Genomic DNA, 26,027 nt, shown 5'->3' on the forward strand with positions numbered 1-26,027 from the left:
ATAATAAAATATATATAATAAATTAAATATATATAATAAAATAATATAATAATTCTGGAACATCTATTACAAGTTTATTTAAGTATCGTTTGACTGTAAGTTGGCACCATTAATAATATCTAATAAATTAAAATATTTCATACAAATCCTGTTACAGTATCTATAATATACCTAACCTGTATTCAAAGGAAATAAATAATGAATTAATTGCCTCAAATATATACAAATTAAACTGACCTATTAAATACACAAGAACATTTTTAGCATCGTTAAAAATTGTCGCGTGATGTTTTTTGATTCTGCTTTTGATATATTAATATATCATTCAACATGTTAAGGGTAATTTTATGTAACGGGTTTTTTAAATGTAGTTTCTGTCAAAAAGTCTGTAGATGACAAAAAGAAACAACTCGCTTTTTATAGTGAAGTATACGATTCAATCGACTTCAACCCGCCTCAGCTCATGCAAAGGGCTCCGGTTGGATCCGAAACTAGTCGGGCACTCTCGATCAATACGCGTGAGTAAGCCGTTGCATCATTTAATAAAGAACTCACAAAAGATGCTTAACTATCTCTGTCAGTAAATCTATTAATAAAATATTTTGATTTGTAATTTTTTTGAAATGGTTTTTATTGAAAAAAAGGGCAGAAACACAAAACAGCATGAAAACCATTTAATAAAATATCATTGCATAATATCATGCCCCAAACTTCAAAACGCGCGTGTTCTAGTTTTCCTGCGTCGATGAGTTTTGGCACACCAAGAATTAATATATCGACAGATTCTAAAAAAATAGGCGAAATCGCTTTTTAGTTGTTTTTTAAGTAAATCATCTTAGATGTGAGACTGCACGGATAGCCGAGTGGTTGAAGTCACTACGTCAAAGAGCGTGTCGCCTGTTCGATCCCCGCGTTGAACAAGCATTAAATTTGTGTGATTCACGAATGCTTGTCTGGCGTCTGGGTGTCTTCGTGCATGTGAATTAAATGTTTGTGAAGAGCCGCAACACAAGGATTAAATTCTTTAATGAGGAAGTCGTTTTTTTGTGAAGACCCCAGCGGCACAAAGATAAAATTCCTCCATGCGGGAGCCGTGTTTAAAAAAAATAAAGAAAAAAATATATTAATGAACGTCCACGAGATCATTTAGTGTCATTTCCGTACGTTGACGTTACAATATCATTAGGGAGGTCAGATATTACGCTACAGAATCGATTAAATCACAAAAACTATATCGATTCGAATAAAATACTTCGAGGAAAGGCCAAATGGATGACGAAAGAGTTACACATATTTGTATCTTTAACAAAATATCGGGTTTTGATTTTGTAAAGCATAGCAAGTAATGGATTCTTCGATAAAATAAACTCTTTTTTTGGATGGGATATCATCAAATGACGCCTTCCACTTTGAAGAGAGAGTTCGACTTCTAGTTCCTTCCTTTAGCCTTCGTGTCCTGGGACCACGGTAACCATTTCAGTCCATGATATAATGTGAAGTTCAATGAAATATAGTTTATGGAGATCTCAAGGGATCCAGCATTTTGTACCCACTAATAAATTTATGACCGCAACAGCCTTCGTTTGACCTAAATCTGTATAATTAATATTTTTCTGATACCGGCAGCAGAAACACGTTGTCTGAGAAAATTTCAGCTGTCAAGCTAGCATGGTCTGTGAGATACTGCCTGGTGACGGACGGACTGACAGATAGACAGTCGGACAAACACCTATCCCGTAGTAATAGTTTTCTGTTTTTACGCTTCACGCTTCACTTCGTTTTCACGCAAATCTTATTTTCTTTTTAATAAGTTCGTGTATAGATTCCATAACATTTGATTTTACAACGATGCAATATTGTTATACATTGTGTACTGCGTACGGGACGTTGTCAACAAAGGAACTTAAATTATAGTAAATTCTATTAAAAAAATAATATATTTGTAGGCATTTGGTTTTCAAATTAACGGTTTACTTTGAAACTTAGCAGCAGAAATTATATAAGTTATCCTCACTGCCGTCTATCTCTATGCTGTCAGCTGCCATCTATAATTATCAACGCTCGTATGTCTATTTAACGAAAGTTACCTTTTCTCACAAATTTGAGTTTTTTAATTTATTAAAAACGACATCCCGTATAACGAATTTAATGATAGTGTTACGGTGGATTTCACATACGTAGACTCAAAAAAGCATCCGTGAATAACACCAGCGGCAGCGCTTAATCGAAACCGCGACCGGGTTTGGCTTTGGTGACCACTATGCTATCCACGCATTCTGACTGACACAAGAAACTATGTACCAACAATACATCTTTAAATTTGAATACATGTCCATACTTACATTTTTTTCTGTAGTTCTAGCCGGAGGCAAGACTAAGTGCTTATAAGCGTAAAAACAAGCGCTTTAACAAACTCCTTTCTCCTTACTTATGTGACTGCGTGTCTTATGTAATGTGTTCTTTCAAATTATTATGATTTACGCCTCTCCGTGAAATGTAATAACCATAGTGTCGTCATACCAATTGAATGTAAAGTATAGATTTTTATTAATGTCAAACATCTATAGATACACCTTTTTCTTTTTTCTCCGGGTTGAAACGCTAATGACTTCAACCCACGTTGAGGATACGGCGCGGAGTTGGGATTTGTTGAACTTTCACTGACCAAAAATACCCCTTGCCCCTTCTGCTGCTTTAGCCAAAGTCACGGGATCGCTAACACAAATGCTCTGTACGACTCTGGGTGGGTTGTTTTATGACTAGCCAATGTGGTTTTAAAATTTATTTGATAATTTTTTGATGTATCTTATCTGCCGTCTCATGACGGCAGTGCGTACCGTCTTGTTTTTAAGATTTTTTATTGGTTTCGGTTTTTACTAAGGTAAATAATGAAATAAAAATTAAGTAAGTATGTGCGAATGAAATTATACATACGTATCATAATTTCAAAAGCCACCTACATTTTATTATTTGGTACCCGACCTCAAAAATTAAGCAATAGTTATTATTTTTATAAAACTGACGTTAAAGAAACAAGTACCGTTCATTTCGAACATCTTTTTTCTTTTAAAGATTATTTTTAAGTTTTTCCTCATACGCATAGTCGACGACGTTTCAATAGTAACCCATGAAAGCTTCGCACGTAACAGATTATTTTATCAAAATACCTATATTAATATTTATAGGTAAGCTTCAGTTCTTTTTATTTTAAGGACAGCTAATCATTGACCTGGATTCAAACAAAAAACAAATGATAGTTCAAACGAAGATTGATCGAAAAAAAAAAACACGGATGTGGTCAAACCACCGAAAAATCGAATCGTGTTCACCTTGTAAACTAACAAATCATATTGAAGACTAGAGCTTTGTTGCTAAATAATGCAAATGCCGCCACCTGGGACCATAAACGAATGAAGAGGGTCGAGTATAAAACCGCGGCTCGTTTATTCTATAATCACAGTTACACATCGTCTGTTAACTTTGACACACAAGATGGTGAGTGAACAGTTGCATCATTGGTATTTCAGAGCGGCTTTAGCCATACAATAATAGTACATTTTGTTCACATCGAAGTGGGGAAATATTGATCAAAGTGATTGTGTTTTGTTAGAAAAAAAAGTGATTTTGGTCAAAAAGTTTAAGTACTCAAAATAAAATAAAATCTTTTTTTTTATTAATTTTTCGGGTAATATCTTAAACTGATCAGTTGCTCTTTCCCCAGAAATCCTTCGTCGCTATCCTTGCCCTCGTGGCCCTCGCTGCCGCTGACGTCTCTCACCTGAGATCCGCTGAAGCTGATGCTCAGATCTTGGCACAAGAGGCTGACGTGTTCCCCGACCAGTACAGTTACAACTACAAGACAAGCAACGGTATCGCCGCCCAGGAGTCTGGAGCCCTGACCAACGTCGGAACTGTAAGTACATCACTGAGACCCTGTAGAATCACCATATTACTTATAATAATTTAAGAAACTAACTTTATTAAAGTTAAAAACATAAATATAAAATGAATTACGAAGAATACCAAGCTTGTTTCGACAATTATAGTATAGAAATAACACTAAAATTAGAATAAAAAAATCTGATAAATTTTAACTGATGAATTATGAGTGGTAACAGTAGGTGTTATTGCGCGGTTCCAAAATTTAAATCTTATGGAGAGGAACAGGCACAAAAATACATAAGTTACTCTTTTAAAATTAAATTATTACAGTGCAATAATATATTATTTATGTTTGCAAACACATCTTCGAGAAGAACAGATTAATTTACCTTTAAGTAACCGTGCTTGTATTCCACTGACATCAAAGGACCATACAAGTGATTAATTATCTCAAGTAAATCAAGGCTGAGGTGACATTTAAATAAAGATGATCTTACCGTAAGCAATTATGTTAATATATTGGTTTAAGGCCTTGGTATTTCGTTTAAGGTCAAATTTATACACAGCGATGGAAATAATCAATCTGATTCATTAAAACTTAGTTTGACCTAGTTTAAAAAAAGCATTTTTAAATTTGTATCTTTAAAAAAATGACTATTTTCTTGTTAATTCGGCCTCGTCTACAAGTTATGTTTCCTTTTTAACAGGAGGGTGAAGCCATTTCCGTCGCGGGCCAGAACTCTTACACCGCCCCCGGTGGTGAGCAGATCTCCCTCTCCTACATCGCTGACGCCAACGGTTACCAGCCCCAGGTAAATATTACCAAAAAACTTACCTGATTTTTTTACACATTACCTTCACCGTCAAGCAAGGGGTGAAATAGGCTGGATGGAATAAGTTTTGTTCGAGTTTACCTACCCCAAACCAATATTACCCCATCTTATTACACTCCATAGCTCAAAAGACTCATCTAGCCTAAACATAAATTAAAAAATATTTTCAACAAACAATAGGCCATTCTTTATAATTTATAGTTTAACATTATCGGCATTCAGAATGATTTAAATTTAGCAGTTAATCATGGTCTGCAACACACTCAAGTGAAAGACAGAGACAGAAGATGGTTGTAAACTGTTTCTTATTCTCTTTTTTTATTTTCCAGGGTGCTCATCTCCCCACCCCTCACCCCATCCCCGAAGAGATCCTCAAGTCTCTTGAGTACATTAGGACCCATCCTGCCCAGGAAACCAGGAAACTGTAAATTAATTAGTTCATAAGAATTAAGTAAGAAAAGTTCTCTCATACTGCCAATTTTGTTACCTCTAGTCCCAATATGATTGTAAATTTCTGAAAATTAAAAAGATTTCTACTTGTACAGTTACACATTTTTTTTTGGTAACCTTCCTATCCGCCATTATTACAAAACTTAACAGAATACAAACTCTACAAAGATAAAAGATGATAAAAAAAAATATACTAGTTCGATATGGAAAAAATGGAATGTTGGATTTAATTTTCTTATTCAATTTTTATAACCAACAAAAATTAAGTAGATGCGCATATTTTAGCCTGATTATATCATCACAATATATGGAGGAAGCTGAATTTCAGCAAGGCTTCGCCTTGAAAAGGTTTCTGCTGTTTAAACACCATACACAAATAGATAAATAGAATAATCATGGAAAGCTTATTACTGAGAACACATTTGAAAAAGACAACTTCAAGCTATCAATTACATTTTGGCCAAATAACCGAGTGGTTGAGGTTAATACGCCAAAGCCACTGAACGCGACGTGTCGCGGGTTCGAACCCCGAGTAGACAAGCTTTTGTGGAATCTACTAATGCTTGTCCTGAGTCTGGGTGTCATTATGCATGTTACTTGAATGCTCATTAAACCCTTCGCGACACAAGGCTAAACGCCTTACGGTACGTTTTCTCTTAAACAAAAAAAGAATCGTTATCATAGAAGTCCAAGTGTATAAAATCCAAAATCATTTCTTTCAAAACCCCCATTATTAGTATTTTCACATACAACTTTTGTATTTGGGTTAATAACGCATTCAGACACCCATCGAAGCACGAACATTGCGACCTTGACCGTATTACATACATTCATCCGCAAAATAATTATAAAAGTATAATCTCGAAGGAGTCTTTATGTCGAAGATATAAGCTTCATTTTCGTATTTCGTTTCTGCTTATTATACGTGGTCGATTGTATATGTCAAACGGATCGTATAAGTCCACTTAATTTCACTTAGGTACTTAAATGTTATGCATGTTGTCCACATATAGCGATAACTATGTTTAGTCACGCTATATAACCATCAACTAAGGTGAATTGTATAAAATGTTGTTATAGTTTTATTCTTTTAATCTTCGGCGACAAAACACACATAAAATTAATTGGTGTAGTAATGGAATTGTAATAATTCGTTTTGAGTTTTTGTTTGGTATCATCAAGTGTAGTAGTAGACAGTACAGTATTCGCTGTTGTTTTATGATTTAATTAAAGTATTGTTTTGTTAAAGACTTCGTGGCTAGAATCTAAAATAGGCCTCTAAAATGTCACTAGATGGTATCTCACAAACCTTGATAGCTAGTCAGTGAGCCATTTCACGCATTACGTATTTATATTGCCGTTTTAAAAAAATATTGCAAAACTAATCTTAAAAGAACAGAATTAAATAAATAATTACTCATATAACAGACATAAGATATTTTATCGTTCAGATAATAATATATATCGATTACACGATCATGCGATATTATACGCTAATATAACTCCGTGCTTGCTTCACACATTTCTTAAAAAGTATTTAAAATCATCAAAAATCTCAAGCCAACAAACAAAAAAACATCAAAAACCAAACCTCTCACAAAAGCGTAACGCTAACAATCTAAAACGTATGTCAACATCTGTCAAACGCACGCATAATCATAATAAATATCGATACACAAACATAATAAGGGAACAAACACTCGAGATTCATAATAGCTTCACTGAAACCAGAACAAAGGCTGATCCTAACGTACGGGCGACAGCGGGGGTGATGTGGGGTAAGTGTGAGCAAATATTGTCTCGCAACATACAGGCTTCATTAGCAGTGAGTGATGTAATTAATTTCACTATTCAATGGATAAAGGTTTGGTTTCAGGCATGTGTTGACGCTTCGTTGGATTACATTTTTGTTGACTACACCGTTTTTGGTGTAATCAGAAGTAATTTTCTTTATTAATTTGCTGTTATATGTATGATGAATTTATGCCCAACTTTGGGGATTTTCCTTTAAAAGTCGCATTTGATCAGCAAACTGTTGAATTGATTTTTGTCATTTCAGTTAAGTAAATATTAGCGATTCAATAGTATAAGCGGTTGGGGAAATGTGTTGAGACCATGGATGTAACTTGTATCGATCTTAGGCCTTCGCTTCAGAAACGGAAAACTACACTGGTCTTGGGCAGCCCATATCCAACATATCATTCCTACGATTGACTATATCTATCAAGGCTATACCTACCTATATCCGTCCTAAAGCACTTACTATAACCGTCTCGGGCCTATGAGTCATAAAATATTTAAAGCCAATACAGATAATAGAAAGTTTTAACCGTAAATCATTATTTATTGTAGGCGTGCCTTTCAAATACAAAATTGCAAACGTGAAACAAATTAATTCGTGTCTAGGCAACTGATGTTACAGAATATTAATTAAAAAAAATGGGTTTGCCATTTTTTTTTGGCTAGCAAAGGTTGACTACTTTAAATATTTATTTAGTAAAGTTACGATTAATTTTTTTTTAGTTTGTATTACCTTGGAAACTCTGTTCATTTAGCGATTTTATTAAGCGTCAGCTGATTTCCACTTAAGTGAACTAGAGTATACGTATATCTTTATTTAACTTGAAACAATACTGAGCTTTAGTTAAACATCAAAACTAACAACTTTCTCCAAAAAATATATATTATTTATTTGCCTATCATGTGGCACAAAATATATATATTTCTAAAACGACTCCCGCACTAAGGAATTTAATCCTTGTGCAGAATTTTTGTTGCAAATTTGTTTTTCTTAAAGCTGTTGCCTTTCATTTTTCTTGATTAAAAAAGCACTAAGTGTAAGAAATCGCAGGGGTATCATTACACTATCATGTACATAGAGTCAAGGTTTTATAACAAGCATGCGCTGATAACACAAATGCTTGTCCCACCGGGAATCGAATCTGTGACGCGTCATGCAGTGGGCTTGACGTGCTAACCTCATATCTCTCTGTTATAATTATTTTCTCCAAAATCCGCATTTAATTTGCATCATTATTTAAAATTAATATTGCTCCATGGCCGATAAATAAGTAAATATTCGAATTAAATTATATGTCAAGAAATTAATTTTTGATCATATTTGTTGTTTATATAGCTCATACGAGGAACCCTTTGATGAATTTTAATTGTTTGTAAATAAATTTAAATTGAATATTCACATTTTATCAATAAATTATTACAACGTTTGATTCAATGTTTTTAGATTGCATTCTGTTAATACTGTTGATAGATGTCACAAGCAGCTTATTGGGTATTAAACACTATTTGTATGGCATGTTAAAAACAGATTAATTCAATACGAATGGATGTTTAAATCGAACTGTGTTTAGGATCCCGTACGAAAAGTCGGAAACCTGTTACTATGTTTTTTTTTCTAAATTTCGCTGCCTTTCTCTACATCCGTTTATCACCAGGTATCCCTTAAACCTTGATAGTTGAATGCTAGTTTTTACAGGAGATGGAACTGTAACAAAACCGGTATGGCAGCGGTTACGATCATGGAAGATGAATAATAATTGAATTGCATACCTATTTGTTTTTACTTAGCTAAGATATCTGTACGGAACTCTAAGTGTCACGACTCGCACTCGCACTTAACCTGTTTTTTTATATGTGACCTTTGGTACACCTAAGGCTTTTTTTGCGCGTTACATCGTCCGATGGACTGGATCTTGTAATTGAGAAACAAGGTCAGTTTGCGGTTAACAAAGTAACTTATTGTGATTGCTTACAAAACTCTTGAATAAATTAGTCATAAATAACTCTTGTAAAGTTCAATGATTACTTAGAAAACTAAAGTCGGAACTTTGTGTTTTTTAGTTTGACTTTAGTTTTTGCAATCGTAATTGCCAAGTTCCGTTTTTTAAGCACGGATACCGAGTGGTAGAGATAACCACGCCATACCTTCCGTGCGCGATGTGTCACTAGTTCAATCCCCGCGTAGAACAAGCGTTTGTGTGATCCACAAATGCAGGTACAAGCATTGTGTTTCAAGCAGTTAGGGTGTCTTGGTGCATGTGTTTTGAATGTTTGAGAAACTCTCTGCAACACAAGGATTCATTCTTTTTGTCGGAGACGTTTTTTATAACTATTAATATTTAACTGCTGTTGTTATTATCTGCGATTGTAACGCAAAAACAGTGAGGGTTCAATGCTCTATCTACAACAATCTTACACTATAATAACAATAAATTACACTATACAAAAAAAACACTTAAAACACTTGTTTTAGACATAAGTTGACGAAAAAAGTATTTTCATGAAACATAATTGTTACCACAACGCTCAAAACATATTGATTTTGGTAATATTTCAATAAATCAATTTCATTTCAAATATCAGTTGTCTTCTATTAATAGCTTTCATTCGCGGACAATTTTCAAAAGATTATGACCTCTCTTTCGCACACTTAGTGTGTAAATATCCTAAGCATGTGGTAATAACAATCCAAGACAACAACACGTCTATAAACACTAATGTGTAAGTCTCCATAAAACTGTTGACAATAAATGAAAACTCATTTAGCCGTCGGAAAACCACCGAGCGCGGAACGTGATTCGATTAACTGCATTTCGAGTGGCACTCAAAGCGGTCGACTTATCGAATTTGGCGTTTGCGCCAAATACGTATGAAATGGGAATACACGAAGTGTAGGCGATGAAATATGCACTGATCGATGTAGCCACGTATGTGTAGTTTGCATAACTGGCCTCAGTTCTGTATTATCGAGGTATCCCCGGTCAGTGGATTTGAACTTTCATTCGATTCTCGAAAGTTTGAAGTTGTATGCTCACAAACTTAGTCTCCGCATAAACACAACGCCCTCATTCTGCAGTTGAGGAGTTAAAAACTAGATTAAGAAATCAAATATGACACTGTTGTATCGTATGAAAAGAAGCCACAAAATCTTCGACTCTTACGAGATATCATTTTAAAAGAAATGTAGGCGCAACATGTTCCTTCATACAATTTTTCTGTTATTAGGACAGGGAACCAAAGAAAAAATATGTTTAATCTATTTATCATCATTCAGTGTCTTATTCATTTGGGCATGACACTCCGTTTTCTATTTCAATAGATGCTTTCTAATTATGCTCAGGCCTACTAACGACTTTTGCACTGTGGAAGGTAGACTAGATGGTAGCTGCTTTAGAACCTATTGTCTTGCTTGTAGTGGTGGGACCACAAGTCTGAAACCATTAGGAAAATTTCAACTTGGTAGATGACGGTATGCCTACTACTTATACTACTAAACAGTACCATACCTTGCCCAAATTACGTCATAGCAGTAAGTCTTTCACCTTCCACATTATTTATTACTAACCTGTTTTTTAGGTTATATACAGTTCGAGAATTCCTTTTCGTTATAACTCTATTTATAAGTCATTGAAAGTCAGTAAGGAAAGAGCGATGTGAATAGATTTTTTGTCTTTCTACATCAGAAACTGCTGGATCACTTCGAGTATTTTGTTACCAGATGATGTTTTTTTTGTGGATTCCGTACAACAAACAGGACCTATTACTAGACTAATGCTCCGCTGTTTTTTCACCTGGCCGTCTTTCCCCAGGTTGAATCTCAGAACCATGTTAGCTAAACATTTTAAATTTTATTTTTTATTTCGTTTACAAAAATATAGGTTTAGTTACGGTTGAAAAGCACATGTATTTGTGGGTCAGCTAATAAATTTGTGGTTTGATACCAATAAGCTGTTTTATCACCAGCCCCGATTGTTTTCTTTAGCTAATTTGTACAGAACCTTCTGAAACGCGGGTCGACTCACGCTTCACAGGTTGACTCACGCGGATTCACGCCTGTTGTTATCTTTGACGTGGGTGGAACAGCGTTGCAAATTACAGCTTACATAACATTAAATATGGTGGAATGTACATACCTTGACTTATATATGCATATGGTAAAGAATCATCGTAAATTAAGGGGAATTTAATAAGTGAGTACTGTCCTTTTGTCATTGAACTGAAAATTACTGGCTATGGAACATCCTTTGAAGCATCTTTTGAACATTCTTGTTGCTGTTGTGAAAGGGAGACGCCGTTCTGAGCTGTGTGGTCTGGCACTTTGCATATCTACGTCTTTGAGATACCTTATCATTCAATATGAGTTGATGTGAACCGCTGAACATCGTCTGATATATTATGTTGATTTTTTAAATAATAAGCTGTTTTTTAGAAAAAATATCGAAAGCTTCGTCCCGCACAGTCGGTTTTGCGCTGTCACCTCAACCACTCGTCTATCCTTAGTCGCAGTAAAAAGAAGTCTCTTCAGAGGCCCATGAGGCTGCTTAAAAACTTTGATATCAGGTCATCCATCAACCATTGGAACGAAAATAAGTAGTAATTTAAAATTTATTAAGTTTTCGAGTTCAAGTGCTGGACATACGCCTCGCCCAAGTGGCGTCACAACACCCTGTCCTCTTCCTTCCGCATCCAGTAATTTAATTTTAATTTTTTTTTTGTATTTTTTTTTTAAATTCTTCTGCCTCTTCCCATTTTTCTCCAGTTTCGTGCCAAAGAGTCGAGTTCCCACTATCTCCTTCTGGGATTACGATGAGGTCTCCTCTTATCCTTAACTTCTCAGTATGGTTGTTTTTGCCCAGAACTTCGTATACCATACTATACAATTTAAAAGTTTATCATTTATTTATTAAAACCGCATGTAAATTTTGTCTATTAATGAGTACGTTTTAGTTGTGGTTTTGTGGTGAGGTTTCAATGCTATTTTAAGCTTGTTCATATTCGATTTAGTTTGTGATTTTGATGTCAAACGATTATTTGGTAGGAAGTAGAGTTATCATCATGGTAATTGTTTAATGAATAAGAAAACATACAGAATATAAAAAATGAACATTTTCAAGTATTGTTTTCAGTTCTAATAACGAAAACTTAACCTAAATATCCTTCGTTTACCATAAAAAGTAAACACAAAAATTTGCAACAAAAATGTGATACGTATCCCGTATATTTTTTCAAGTAAGGCTGTACAAAGCTGACATTGGTATGCGACAAAACGTAAAAACAGTAACATTGTGTCCCGTATACGTCAAAAAGTTATTCAACAAAAAGTAGGAATAGGGATGTGCCACTGTGTGCATTCGCTCTGATTGTTATTCGGCTGTATGCAAAAGAGACAAAATGGAGATCGAAATTATGATGTTTATTTTGAAAGTTGAGTAGCTTAATAGTTACCGAGCAAGATGGCAATACGAGTAAAGAAGAAGCAAGTGCTTGGAGTCTATGTGAGGAATGTAGGGTGGTCTTTCTTCAGCGGGGGGTCATAAAGGTACACATTTCTTTCGTTCTAGTCTTGTTTCACTTGGGGTTTGTTAAACACATTTTTTTTCCATTCTGTCCTGGTCATCGTCTCCTATCACCTCCCATTTTTCATATCTCCTTTCACACAATCTATCCATTATCTTTCCTGTTTCTCTCTCTCCTCTATCCATCAATATACTATTCATATCCTTCTTAACATGACCATCCCAATACAAGTATAAATAAAAACATTGATATCTTGTTATGGCACTCCCGCAAAGTCTGTACAAAACGAACGCCACAGCGACAACGCTATCATAAATATGATTTGTTCTTCGTATCAATATCATTTTTGATAGATGAACCTATCGCTGTTTCGTGATTTTGTAATACATGGAAATAGGAGCCGTGCTATCTCCATACTGCCAGGTATTTTAATGGTAACCTGCTGATTGACTGGCCTGCTGATCTAGTGGTTAGATGTCTTGACTGTTATACCGTAGCTCTAGAGTCGATTCGCTCCCAAATGTTTTTTTTTTGTGTTTTGTTAAGTTTCTGTTTTTTTATGTATCTATCTTTTGAAGGATTTAATCCTATTGTCGCGGGAGTTTCACAAACATTCAAGTCCGATGCATTAAGAGACCTAGACTGAGAGACACGAATGGTTCGTGGATCACACAAATGTTAGACCTACGCGGGTATCGAACCCACGAGTCGCTTACTTCAGTCTTCGATCTTATCAGCCGTGTGGTAGGTACGCATAACAAAAGCTTTGCTTACTTTGAGACAAGATGGGGTTGCGTAAAAGTTGTTGAATATTATTATTATCTCAAAAGTTTGAGCAACGAATTATTACGATCAACAAAGACTGTCAAGATAGGCAGAAGTTAGTGCAAACTAAAGCTATTACCCCTTACGCTGCCAACGAATAACTTAATGTACGTAAATACATTCTAGTTTGTAGATATTTCACGTGTTACATAGCACCGTATCACAGCATGCATTGCATTAGCGGCCCTACTACGGTACTTTTAATTTCGACGTTCTGGATTTTTTTTTATTTCGTTGTTTCTATGACTATGGTGGGCGACCTAGGAAGCGGTGGCGAGACGACCTTAATGCTTACCGCGCAGGCTGGTTCCATGTGGCCCAAAATAGAGAGTCGTGGAAGGATTTGGGGGAGGCCTTTGCCCAGCATTGGGAAACAGTGGGCTAGAGAAAAAAAAATGACTATGGATAATGTACATTCAATAAAAAAATAATGAACATTTATTTGAGTTTGAATTAAGAAACGCGGAACAGTATTTCCCTTTGTGGGACTACTTCCCATACAGCGGGTTGGAAATTTCAGATTTTGGTATTTTGAATCCAGGTTTACTTGCGATGTTTTCCTTCATCACTTATCAGAAGATATCACTTATCATTAGAAGCAAGTCACACTAGTACTCGCTTGAGTTAGGTTCAAACCTGCACTATGTGCATACAATAACATTCATACATAGCACCACAAAACCACTACGAAATTCGTACCGGTAATCATTTACGCTACAACGACACATCTAAATATTGACCAAATTTTATAAAGAATCAGAATATGAACATTTTCGGAGTTCGGAACCACCTAGCAACGAATCATTTTGCAATAAAATCAATTTCGAGCGAACTTTGACACAATTAAATTTCACAAAGGCAATTCGCAACCTTTGTGGTTAACTCAGCCTTCAAAGGGATAACGATATTTTAATAAAGCCATTTATAAACTAAATTAAAACATTAAATAACAATAAATTGGAATTAAGTTTAATATTTTGACAATATTAGGGTACAACTTTTCCAAGGTCGTTGGATTTGAATTTTAATTATATTTTTCCTAATCAAACTGCTAATTTTACATGAATTGATAAAATATTAATATTATAAACATATTTTTGGAATTTTAATATTTTAAATAACCCTTGGATACTAAAAGACGACCTTCCGATAGCAAGGCTTAATTTACGAACTGTTTTTGGTATCACATACATGGATCTGTTTATAACCCTTTTGGATTCGAACCTGGATGCAGTATGTTAATATGGAACCAAACCAAGATCAATACCGATCCAGTGTTATAATCATCGGGAGAACTAACAATTACCAGATTGCTGAAAAAATGACATACTTAAAAGTGATTCTATCTTTGACGTGACTTCTGTCTTAATAGCAGAATATATTATTTCGTTTTATTTCTACTGGATTCATTGACGCTAGTATCTGGTTGCAGAATACCAACTCGATCACAAATCGTAAAGTAAACATACTGATAGTAACTATTTAGTAACCTATGATACTGGTCTAATGTGAGGATAGGGTCAATGGCGTGATATCACATATCACTCGACTCTTAAAAAAACTCATTTGGAACTCACTCGATTCTACTAAACTTCATAGTAGGTTCCACGTCAAGAGATCTGTATCGCGAGCTCCCAGGTGTATCTAGTAATAAGGATGCAGATACACGAGACAACTGTGAAATTGCTTGATCGTGATGTATGTTGCGACATTTGGCGCAGCAAGAGTTTGTGCACCGAATCCTATGTTGGTACTTGGAAGGAGTACAAGTGGTATGACGTCAATGTGATTGGGGTTATATTTGAATTCGAGGGAGTAGGTGTTATTTACTTTTATACAGAGTATATGTAGAAAATGAAATAGTAACGTCCTCTGGCAGTTTCAAGGAAACAGCACAATGAATAGCTCAAAGGCTATGGAAGTGTCAAAATGTCGAAGTATCCGAAATGTTTGTTTTAATTAAATTAACATTTAGTTTCGTAGCAATTTTCAATTTTAGATTACATACGTGTCTTATTTTTCGGAGAGAGTGATACAAAAGGTTGAAAATAAATAAAAAAATAAATGTTTTCTTGTTGCACCCCGTTTCTTAAAAAAAAAATACAACACCTTATTCACATAACAGAACTTTAAACTAAATTCTCTTTAAGGCCATATCTAAGTCTTCAGGAAACCCATAGCACAATATTCGAAACACTCAATAATACTCCTCCTATATGATTTATAACTATAACAAATATGTTCCCTAATCCTTTTAACCTTTACATTTCCTTTAGAAGAAGGAAACATATTGATGGGATGGAAATAAATTTTCGTTTATGTATACGTTCCGTATGCGACGCAAAGGGAAATTAATTTCCTGTAATAAAATTCCGTTACATTTACTTGTGCCTTATGGTTGGTCTTTAAATTCAGATGTAAGGAGAGCTTGTCTTCTGCATGAGATTAATTGGTCATTATATTTAACAGGACGCAATTAATGATATAGTCATTTTTCTTTTTTGGCACAAACTGCTGTCTGGAAAACCGTTTAAGTGTAGGCTTTGTCTGACTAGATCATATCGCTTTTTTATTCATACTTACTGAATTTGTATTAATTCATTTACTTTGAAAATACTATAAAAAAATATTAAGAAACTGAAGAAAAAAATCGTGAGTAAATCTGACCCAAACCCAAAATCCTAGGAACAGCTTGGTTCAATCCTTATCTGCGTGAAAAGAGGTATTACGTTTTTGTTCACTTGACAATTTATCAGCATTGTATATTGTATTGGTTTGCAAAAAAGTACAGTAACAAGTGTAAATTACGTCTAATACTTACATTGCTGTATTGCAACATGACTCAAAGACTCATCTAGTACATCTAAAAACAAGTGAATGTTAAACAAACAAATAGTTATGTCATTTAACATGTTTTATTACCCACTGTGTCTGTACACCTCGACAAATAAAACTTGACCTGTCTGAAGTAAACTGCGATCTAACTCTATCTCTGTCCCGCTTTCTAATTCATACGTTTTTTATCTCACTCACACTATGAAAGTCTAAAGTTCAGTAAAGTAATTTTAAAATGGGCAAACTTTAAATAATTTTCCTTAAAAAATTGTCTTTTAACACTTTGCTGTTAGCTTTGTTTGGAGGTGTTAATTTTGAAAGGTACTAAACAAATTAGGATATAGAAGCATTTAGCCTATATCATCTACTAATTTTATTATCTTTGATGTTATAGGGTGTTGTATACGTTTTTTTGGTCTAATCGTAACAATACTTCTTCATCTAATTTGAAGAAAACGACCACCATATTAAGGATTCTTATTCCTGTGTTGCAAAGACACCATGTCTCTTAACAAGCATTCGTTGATCACACAAATTGTCTTTGGGAGGATCGAACCCGCGACACGTAGCGCTCTGTGGGTTCGGCGTCGTGACCTCATCCACTTGGCCTGATACAGAAAGCATCCTTCCTTAGTTTAGAGCGGTATCACGCAACCACTTGTAAGAATTTTAATAACAATCTTGAGTATAACACAAATACAGCGTGAAGAAATTTTGATAGCCATACATGATTAATTAACATTACTGGTTTGTAACAGTCAAAGGTTATCCGTAATTACCGTGGTAGACATCTAACAGACAGTTAATTGGATATCAGTTTCGGTGTAAAATGTTGCAAAAAATTGCTCACGGGGAATGTAACATTGAATATACTTTTTTTCAATAGTTGTGTTGTGAATTTGCAAATCGTTTTTACCTATGTTTTAATGGTTAGGGCTTCGAGGCTCAACTGTCGGTCTGGCTGTCTGTCTGTTTGACACCAATCTGTATTTCATGAAAAACCGCTAGATAGTTATTATAGCCATCTCGTTACTAGAAACGGAAAGTCTTGTTCTTTGACATAGTGGTAGGTCCCCAGGTCAAGGAGATGTTTACTTCACGCAGAAGACTTGACTAAGATATTTAAGCCCACCATTTCATCTCATTGATCAACTTACGATGTATATATAACACTAACATTATAAATTTGCAAGCATATAATTGCATTTGTATGCGTGTGTGTGTATGTTTGTTACCTCTTCACGCCCAAAGGTGTCGACCGATTGCTATGAAATTTGGTGTATTTTCATGAACACATGGCCTACTTTCCAACTGCTACAAAGACGGATAATGTTTTTGAAGCTTTAACCGCATCAAAGCGGCCGAAGCCACGACTAATAGCTACTAATGATATAATTTGTTAAACCAATAATAAATATCCCGATTAACTTAATTTCAACGTCGGTACACAATGGTAATTAGCGAGTTGTTAAACAAACAACTTAAAACTGTAGGTATCTCATGCTCAAATAGGTTTGTAAACAACGCATTAGCGGGGCTTGCGTTGATGGGCGGTGATCACTCATCTGCAAGCCTCGTGACCTTGGATGAAGACTTGTTTGTTGTTATTATATGGTTCAATTGTTGATTCCAATGCACAAATTGATTCGGGCTGCTATCCCATGAAACATGAAACATGGGAATCGTAAATAGTAAGGATTTCATATCTAGGAGAAAAGTGTATGAAGCAACAAGCAATTCCAGGAGGAGCAATGATGGGCAGGGCTAACTTATTGCCTATGCATATCAGAATTATCAGAAAATTACATATTAAAACAGTTGCTGGAATTCAGACCTGCAACTATGTGCATAATAATTCAATCTTTGAAACCTTAGTTCACATAAATACTTAGACCTTTGTTTAGTCCTAGCTACCGCATTAGGTTAAGTAACCTGTAATGGTAGATTAGTGTGATAATTAAATAAATAAAAAAAAATCCTGAGTTAGGGTGTATTTGTGCATGTGACACCCACCGCAATACAAGGATTGAATTACTTAATGAGTTACTCGTTTTTTTAATAAAATATTGCCTTTATGCAAATGAACATAAAATGTCTCAATGTAAAAAAAATACATACTAAAGAAAACCTTTTGGTGGGTAGTTATTTTAACAGATTGATCGCAATTTCTTAAGTTATCGTACATCTAAGTTGTGTATCTTTATTAGGTTCTATAAAGCGGCTTAATTTCATAAGATACAGCCTCGTGACAGTCAGACATAAGGGCGGATGTATAGGATAATAATGCTTTATTTATACCTTTTTGTAAGGGAACTCTAAAAATGAACCATAATTTATTAAGCTTCCGATCCGTATATACTCATTCAGTTTTTAATATTGTTTTATTGATAACATTACTAAGTAATTTGATGAGGATGCTTTGAATATGTATTCAAAGCATCCTCATCAAATATATACTTAAGTGAAACTCTACCTACTTAAAATATAAGCTGGTTCTGGTTGATGTGCAATAGCAATCCCCAAATGTCGACTGAAATATCAAAAGCTAATATGCTAATTTGAAATTGCGAAGGAGATGGAGCTGATTACGTAGATGCATGAGGTTTGTGACTTGAATTATTCGTTTTGAGATTTTAATTTTTTTTTTCGTAAGTCATGTTTAAATTCGTAAATTCATTTAGTTCCAAGTACTTAGAATACACATACACATACTTAAATTCATATACTTAATATGCTATTTTTTTTTCTAGTTTCTTGCTCCAGGAATTACATTATTGTAATTTTTAAATCGTATGAAGTAATCACTGTAACATTTGAAAAGTGCGAAAAAACATTCTATCTGAAAAAAGTACTTAATTCTGATTATGCATTACTATGTGTAGAATTATTGTCAGAAAACATAATAATGTGGAGATGAACTTGCACATCTAACAGAATATGTGTGTCCTATTTATAACTCACTAAAATAGATTGAGATCATAAAAAAAGATTGAAGCACGTGTCAGCACATAATAAATTTTAAATTGAGGATGGTCGTTTGGTTACCAAAACTATATCACAATTATAAAGCAGCTTGCAATACGGTTAATGTATTTATAACAAAAAGTACAAGGTAAACCAAAATACAAGTACAGCCAGCACATGAAACTCATAAAAACAATCAGAATTATAAACCAATAGATTAGTATAGGAATAAAAGAAAACAAGTGAATTTTTCACTACTATACATATTATGTACCTAGCAAAAATTATCAGTGAGGGAGAGAGACGTAGCTACGCACAGTGCAGTCTCCGTCTCACTTTAACACCAAATTATAATGCGATCAAATCTATTAAAAATATTAGACGTAATAATGTTACCAGAAATAATTGATGACGGGCCTGTTGGTCTAGTGGTTAGCGACCCTGACTGCTATACCGGAGGTCGTGGGTTCGATTCCCGCCCAGGACAAATGTTTGTGTGATGACCATGATCATTTGTTCTGGTGTCTGGGTGTAATTTATCTATAATATGTATGTATTTGGAAATATATAAGTAACTTTATCAGTTGTCTGGTTACCATAACACAAGCTCTGCTTAGCTTGGGATCAGTTATCCGTGTGTTGTCCCAGGATATATTATATTATTATTATTATATTATACACGGTGATTTTTTAGTCGTCTTACAAAAGGTAAAAAAAATGTCTTTTTTAAATTCATTTTTCAACTGACCGTACTATTTATAAATAAATTTCAAGTAATTACGGAACAAAACAGTTAATTCTGGGACATCCTTTCACGCCGGCGCCTTACGTTGCGTACTTACCTGTAAAGGTTAATCTATTGCAGTTACGTCACTCAACAATGATACAAGTGTCGATGGCCTAGTGGTTTACTAACCAAATTCGTTTAGGAGCAAACTCCCACTTAGAATATCCATTGTAGTGAGAAGAATTTTTGGTCTTCTATTATGTGACATTTGGAATATGGACAAGAAGGTGATTAGCTATAGTTGTGAGTGTTATGACCAAAGAGTTTTAGAACCATCTTTGAATCTTTAAGTTGTCTTGTTAATGTTGGGGTTCTAGCATTGTTGCTTGCCAAACTTAGCTATACTATTTTCTGCTGTAAGGTTACCATATACTACTAATACTACCATACACTACTCTTTATAGATATTTTTTTTCGACTTATGTATAATCGTTTAAGGGTTTTATTTCAAAGTAAATGAACATTTCATAAGATCATTTTTCTATGCATCATAATAGCATTACCGCGATTGATATATTTAAATACATAATTACTATTTTATCGATACAGGAATATTTGAAAGTGATCAATTTACACTGGGATTAACAGAGAGCCTGAACATAGTTGCTGGCTGATTACACATTTAGTTTGAACGCGGTTTAACACTTATGAGAGATGACTAATGTGGTAGATGCTTATCGCGGCCTAAGTGACGTCTATTATGAAGATATAGCTTGACATGCTACACTGTATATGTTCGCCGGTAATCATGTAGTTGTTGAAAGAAAGGTAGAATATAGGAGGGTAGGAAAGATATCAAACACGTATTTACGTGTTTAAAGATCAGTTTCCTTGGAACCCACATTTTTGGAACCAGTAAGGTTTCACAAATATGTTTTTTTTTGTCAAAAACTGCAAGGGTGTTGTTAAATTTATACGAGTCAATTTATTCCGTCATCAAATACGTATGAAGCGTAATCCATTAAATTATCAATGAAAACCATACATTTGTTTAGCTAGGTAAAAACAAACAGCCAGTAACTAAAAAGTTAACAGTAAAAAATAAAATAAGTACTAACAAAACCAAGCGCAAAAAAAAACAGAATTCCAATTTCATTAGAAGGAAAACACAAAATACGCCGGTGACTACAGAGCGGGCGATTCATCAAATAAAGTGTCCCTTGATTAAACAAATGAATGCTGTACAATTCAACCCAACTGGGGAGGGTAAAAGAGCGATTTAGGGTTGATTTCACGGTGCCTATGGGCCTACGGGTTCGGATAAACCTAATCTCGATTTCGAAGTATTCGCGGCTTCAATTTGCAGCATCAATATAAACTTTTAACTTTATCACTGACATGGATATTTGGATATATTCCCAAATGAACGTAACGGAGTGTTTGAAACTCAATTTTTTAATTTTTACAAAATCGATTTTCTGGTCCCAAACTTTGAGGAAAAGTCATATTTTTTGCTAAAAAATTTTGACACAGCCGGAACATTGTAAAAGCTTCAAAAAAATTGCACTTTTTAAACTTGATCCCTGTTAACTTAACGAGTTCTAAATGTGGACCGTGAAATTGTCCCTTCAGCGGATAAAGTCAAGGTCGTTGAAAGGATCAACAGTACTGAGGACGAAAAGTGATCTGACAGTTGCTTATCGAGATCAAATGTTGGACTTGATTGAAGGTAGCGAAATTGTTCACGAGATAAGATTGGTTTTGATGTTGGTGCAAACATTTGTTTCAATTTGATTTATTTGAGATTACTGCACTGACTTTTTTATGTATTTATCTACATATTTGGGTATTTTTTGCCTTAAATTATATTCAATCTAGACTTCGTAAAAATTACATAACACTCTTTAGGTATTGTAAAAAAACTATCTGATCCGGCTATCTTTGCATCGCTCAGCTATTTCTGAATCTGAAATATCTAGAGAGCTACCCAAACGCTTAAATAGGTGGGCAAAGTGTTGAGCGAGATCTAGCGCCCCAATTCTGCTATTTACAATGTCCGATAAATAAAAGAAAATTTCCTTTTTTTTTGCATTTTCCTACAATTCAGTAAGGGACGGTAGACTCAAGTTCAATACGATGAATTTCCAGTTATTATGTTGGCAAAATGCTTAAGAGAGTTGGAATAATTTCAAATTTAATCCAAATGCCATTCAATCATCGCCCATTGTAAATAGTAGAATCGGGGCCCTGGTCAATTAAAATGAATCCTTAAGGCCACTCGGTTGACATTCTATGCCTTGCAATGTGCCGTCTCCTTCGACATTTGTAAAAGAACATATGATTGATCTTAAGATGTGACGATAGACTCCAGGAGATAACGTCAACGCCACCTGCAACTGCCTTATTAGCTATCGGTTCATTGGCATACAACACTCATATACTGCAGTCAAATAGATTACTGATTGAAGTGTTTGCGTTCCATCGATTTTTGTTTAATGTTCTGCGTCACGCGACTGTGTAATAACTGTATTGCCTTTGTATTTGCGAAGCGATGGTTTTTACACGTGTTCTCTGTACGAATGTGTGCTATTAGCGTTTGTTTTATTAAATACTAGCTGCTGCCCGTGGGTGCACACGCCTGATTGTCGACTATAGCTGAAAAAAAATGTGTATTAATCTAAGTTGTAAGCTAACTCCATTAAAAAAACATTGAAATTGGTTCAGCCGTTGGGAGGGATAGGTATCAAACATACACATACAGACACATAAAATGGCATATTTTATAAAATTAATGTGACGTTTTACTTTGTTACGTACGTAATAATTATAATATGTATATATATGTAGTACTAACAATATTGTATGTTGTAAGTGTTTTACGAGTAGCTGAGTTTGAATTGAAATAACTAACTATTATGAGTTTACCCTACAAATATTGTTATCGAATATCCGATAATAGTATTATACAATTTATACGCTAGTTGTTTTTTTTGTTTATTGTGACCGATAGTTTAAACAGTGGTGAATTACGAACGTACGTGAAGTAAGAAAGTGATTTGTGTGTAAACGATACGATATCTATAATTATATTATGCAAAAAGGTACTGACAGGGCTATTTTATAGAAATTTTATTCGGCCTTCAAAATAGATCGTAAAAATGTTTTATACAAAGCCGTAACAACTTAATTTAGCGAAACAAGATTTTTGGTCGACGCTACACAGAGATGGTAAGTACTTAAGTACTACTAGCTACCAAGTAAAATACGAGGAAAATTCACCTTTTGAAGATATGCGGAAATATTGTCTTTATTCAAATATGAAAATATGTTTTTATTTTAATTATCTTTGTGTCGCGAAGGTTTTTCACAAACCTCCAAGTCACATGGACAAAAACAACCAAAGGTTCAAAAGAATCATTCAAGGATTACACAAATGCTAGTCTTACGTGGGGATCGAACCTACGACACGTCACGAGAAAAGGATTCGGAGTGGTGACATTACTACTCGGCTATCCGTGCAATTTATTGGACACTATTTACTAACGAGTCTTCTACAATTGATTTTTTTTAAGCAAAACAGAACTCTAACTGAATTGCAACAAACCTGAGAACAATTTACGACAGCAAAAAAATACCCAAACATAAAAATATTAACACCATAAAGTCCAATAAATTGGAATACCATGAATTCATTTATACTTAAAGAGGAACATTTAGCATTTTGGTCCAAACCAATTTAATGCATTCCCAGCCTTATATATTTGCATGTGGGCATGTGGCTTTAAAACACACTACGAGTCACGCTACAATATTTCTGATAGCGTATGTTTAGTGCGCTATTTTTTTCTACAAAAATCCCCGCCAGTTCCAAAACCATTTTACAAAGACTTCCTCTTCCCCCTTTGTACTAAAAACTACAGATCATTGAAGAGGGTGAGGTTGATTCGCGAGGGTTCAATTTATATTGGATAGCTCAATTTCTAGTATTGCAGTTTAGGTTGTGTCATCGTTTATGACAGAAGTCAGTCGTTTGGCTCACGATACACCTCGATAGTACGTTTGTGATATTTTTGAGGTACGATGAAGTTATTTGTTTACCATTGCATCTCCTGGCACCAGATTTAGTCTCGAATGTCGTAAATATTTCGCCTTCTTCATCACTGATCTGGAATTGATAGACATACTAATATTTCTGTAACATTTTAACACGATTTTATTGGATTTAATGGAGTTGTGATTGGGCCTTCGGAGTCCTTACTTAATTCGAAAAAGATGCTCACAAAACTGAGCTATAGCATAAATATAAGGAAGGTCATATGTATTAATTAAAAAAAAATTGGTTGACGTACCAGAACATTTAGAATTTTCTTTAGAAAATTTTACGGTAATTTTTTTTTTAAACTACACGATGTGCTTAAGATACAATTGAGAAACACAATCCATACATAAATTCCACGAATATTTATCTACAAAACCACATTATATGCCATAAATCCATTACAATTTGAAGGTAATCCACCCACTAGTGAATCAATAGAATATTGGACAATAGCTACTCATAGGTTTGCGGTTCTTCTAAAGATTATAACAAAAGACGATCTACGTCACTCAGGTTTAACGACCTTTATCTACAATAGTTTAAGTTACGTCAGACCCTTGAGGAAATTTATCTTCGATCATTGGTTAATAGGGACGTCAATCAAATGTGTAGAGCTTATATAATAATATCTTGATAAAGTATTTAGTTGTGACCTACTGAAATTCTATTATTTATTCAGTAGATATAATATCGTCTAGATATACTTTACTGATACATGCTGATAGACTAATTTGTTGGGTAACGGAACGTAGGAACGATTGTTTTTTTTTTTTTTTTCAGGAGAATACTAGCCACTGAGTTTATTTAATAGTTAAATGGGTAAGGTGATCTTAAGACAAAACTTCTAAAAAAAAATATTCGAGGATACACAAAAACGTTCAAGGAACAAGCGACGATATAAATTCTAGGTTAAGATCCAGAAAAAATAATGCTTGAACCATAAAAGCACTGAATGCGCAAAATATTTTTACGATTCTTGCCAAGCCATCTTGAAACTTTTTTATCATTTCCATAAAAATAACTTGAAGTGTGACTAAAGTTCCTAATAAAAAGTTACTGCAACCTTTATTCAAAAACTTTGAAACTCATTTAATTAGTGTCGTATATAAATATAAAAGTCTTAGTTTAATTAGCCTTAATCCAAGTCGTTCTTATCTTGATAGTCTATCAACGTTAAAGGGGAGTTTTTTCGAAAATTTAATTAAAGTTTGGACAGTTAGGCACGGTCGAACATAAACGGTTTGTTCAAATATTTCGACAAAGTTTTGGAATAAGTCACCCTTATAATACGCAACGAAGCAAAAGGTTTTAAGATAGATGTTTATTCTTTTTGTAAATGTTTAATTAATTTTAATCATAACAAACACATTATTTCCTTTTTTTTATAACAACTTTCGTGAGACTGATTCATTATTAAATGATGTAACGGTTTACTCACGCGTATTTATCGGGGTAGCCCGACTAGTTTCGGACCCAACCGGAGTCCTTAATCATGAGCAGACGCGGAGGGATCGCGAGTCGATCCCGCCATCATTTAACATTATTTCCTTGTTTTTGAATACATTGCTTAAACCCGTATTTACATTTCTACTATTTATTTTATTCCAATAAGCGTACCCTAGAAACTCTTACCCTTAAAACTTTTACCCTTAAAATAAGTTCTTACAGCTGTAGTACTCATATATTTAAAGAATCGAAAATAGCTTAGCCTTTAACTTAGTCAAATATTATTTTACAATCGAAACAATATCCAATTTTTGAAGTTTTTTCTTCACTTTTTATAACATTTATAAGTTAATATTTAACGACTATAGTACGCCTGCAACTCCTAATAATTATCAACAAACGCAAAATGTTACATTATTATCGAAAATCCAAAAAAAAAAATGCGTCTTAATAAAGTATCATGTAAACCTCTTTGGTTTTAAAAGTTTTAAAACTTCAATCCCTCAAAAGCCAACTAGACTTTGTCTTGCGCAATAGATATCATCCCTAATACGCATGCGCGAGAACCATGGCGTCGAACAAATGACAGTTTTGTCAACAATGCTCAAGGAGCGACTCTGTTTTCAATTATTTTCGTCTAAAAAAATAT

General features: G+C 34.3%; 1 protein-coding gene across 1 annotated transcript; it reads left to right on the plus strand.

Annotated features, from left to right (window-relative positions):
* Window positions 1–3,461: 3,461 nt before the first annotated feature.
* LOC113498741 (larval cuticle protein LCP-17-like) lies at window positions 3,462–5,263 on the plus strand. Its single transcript, XM_026878877.1, has 4 exons — window positions 3,462–3,495; window positions 3,722–3,913; window positions 4,590–4,694; window positions 5,045–5,263. The coding sequence occupies exons 1-4, from the start codon at window positions 3,493–3,495 to the stop codon at window positions 5,141–5,143; spliced, it is 399 nt and encodes a 132-aa protein (XP_026734678.1). The 5' UTR covers window positions 3,462–3,492; the 3' UTR covers window positions 5,144–5,263.
* Window positions 5,264–26,027: the final 20,764 nt, after the last annotated feature.

The sequence above is a fragment of the Trichoplusia ni genome, chromosome 11 (genome assembly GCF_003590095.1).
Source record: "Trichoplusia ni isolate ovarian cell line Hi5 chromosome 11, tn1, whole genome shotgun sequence".
NCBI classification, from domain to species: Eukaryota; Metazoa; Arthropoda; class Insecta; order Lepidoptera; family Noctuidae; genus Trichoplusia; species Trichoplusia ni.

Excerpts from the sequence above, each read along its gene's own strand:
- LOC113498741 (XM_026878877.1), top strand. Across the intron at positions 3,914-4,589 it reads CCCTGACCAACGTCGGAACT|GAGGGTGAAGCCATTTCCGT; the intron begins GTAAGTACATCA and ends CCTTTTTAACAG. Across the intron at positions 4,695-5,044 it reads CCAACGGTTACCAGCCCCAG|GGTGCTCATCTCCCCACCCC; the intron begins GTAAATATTACC and ends TTTATTTTCCAG.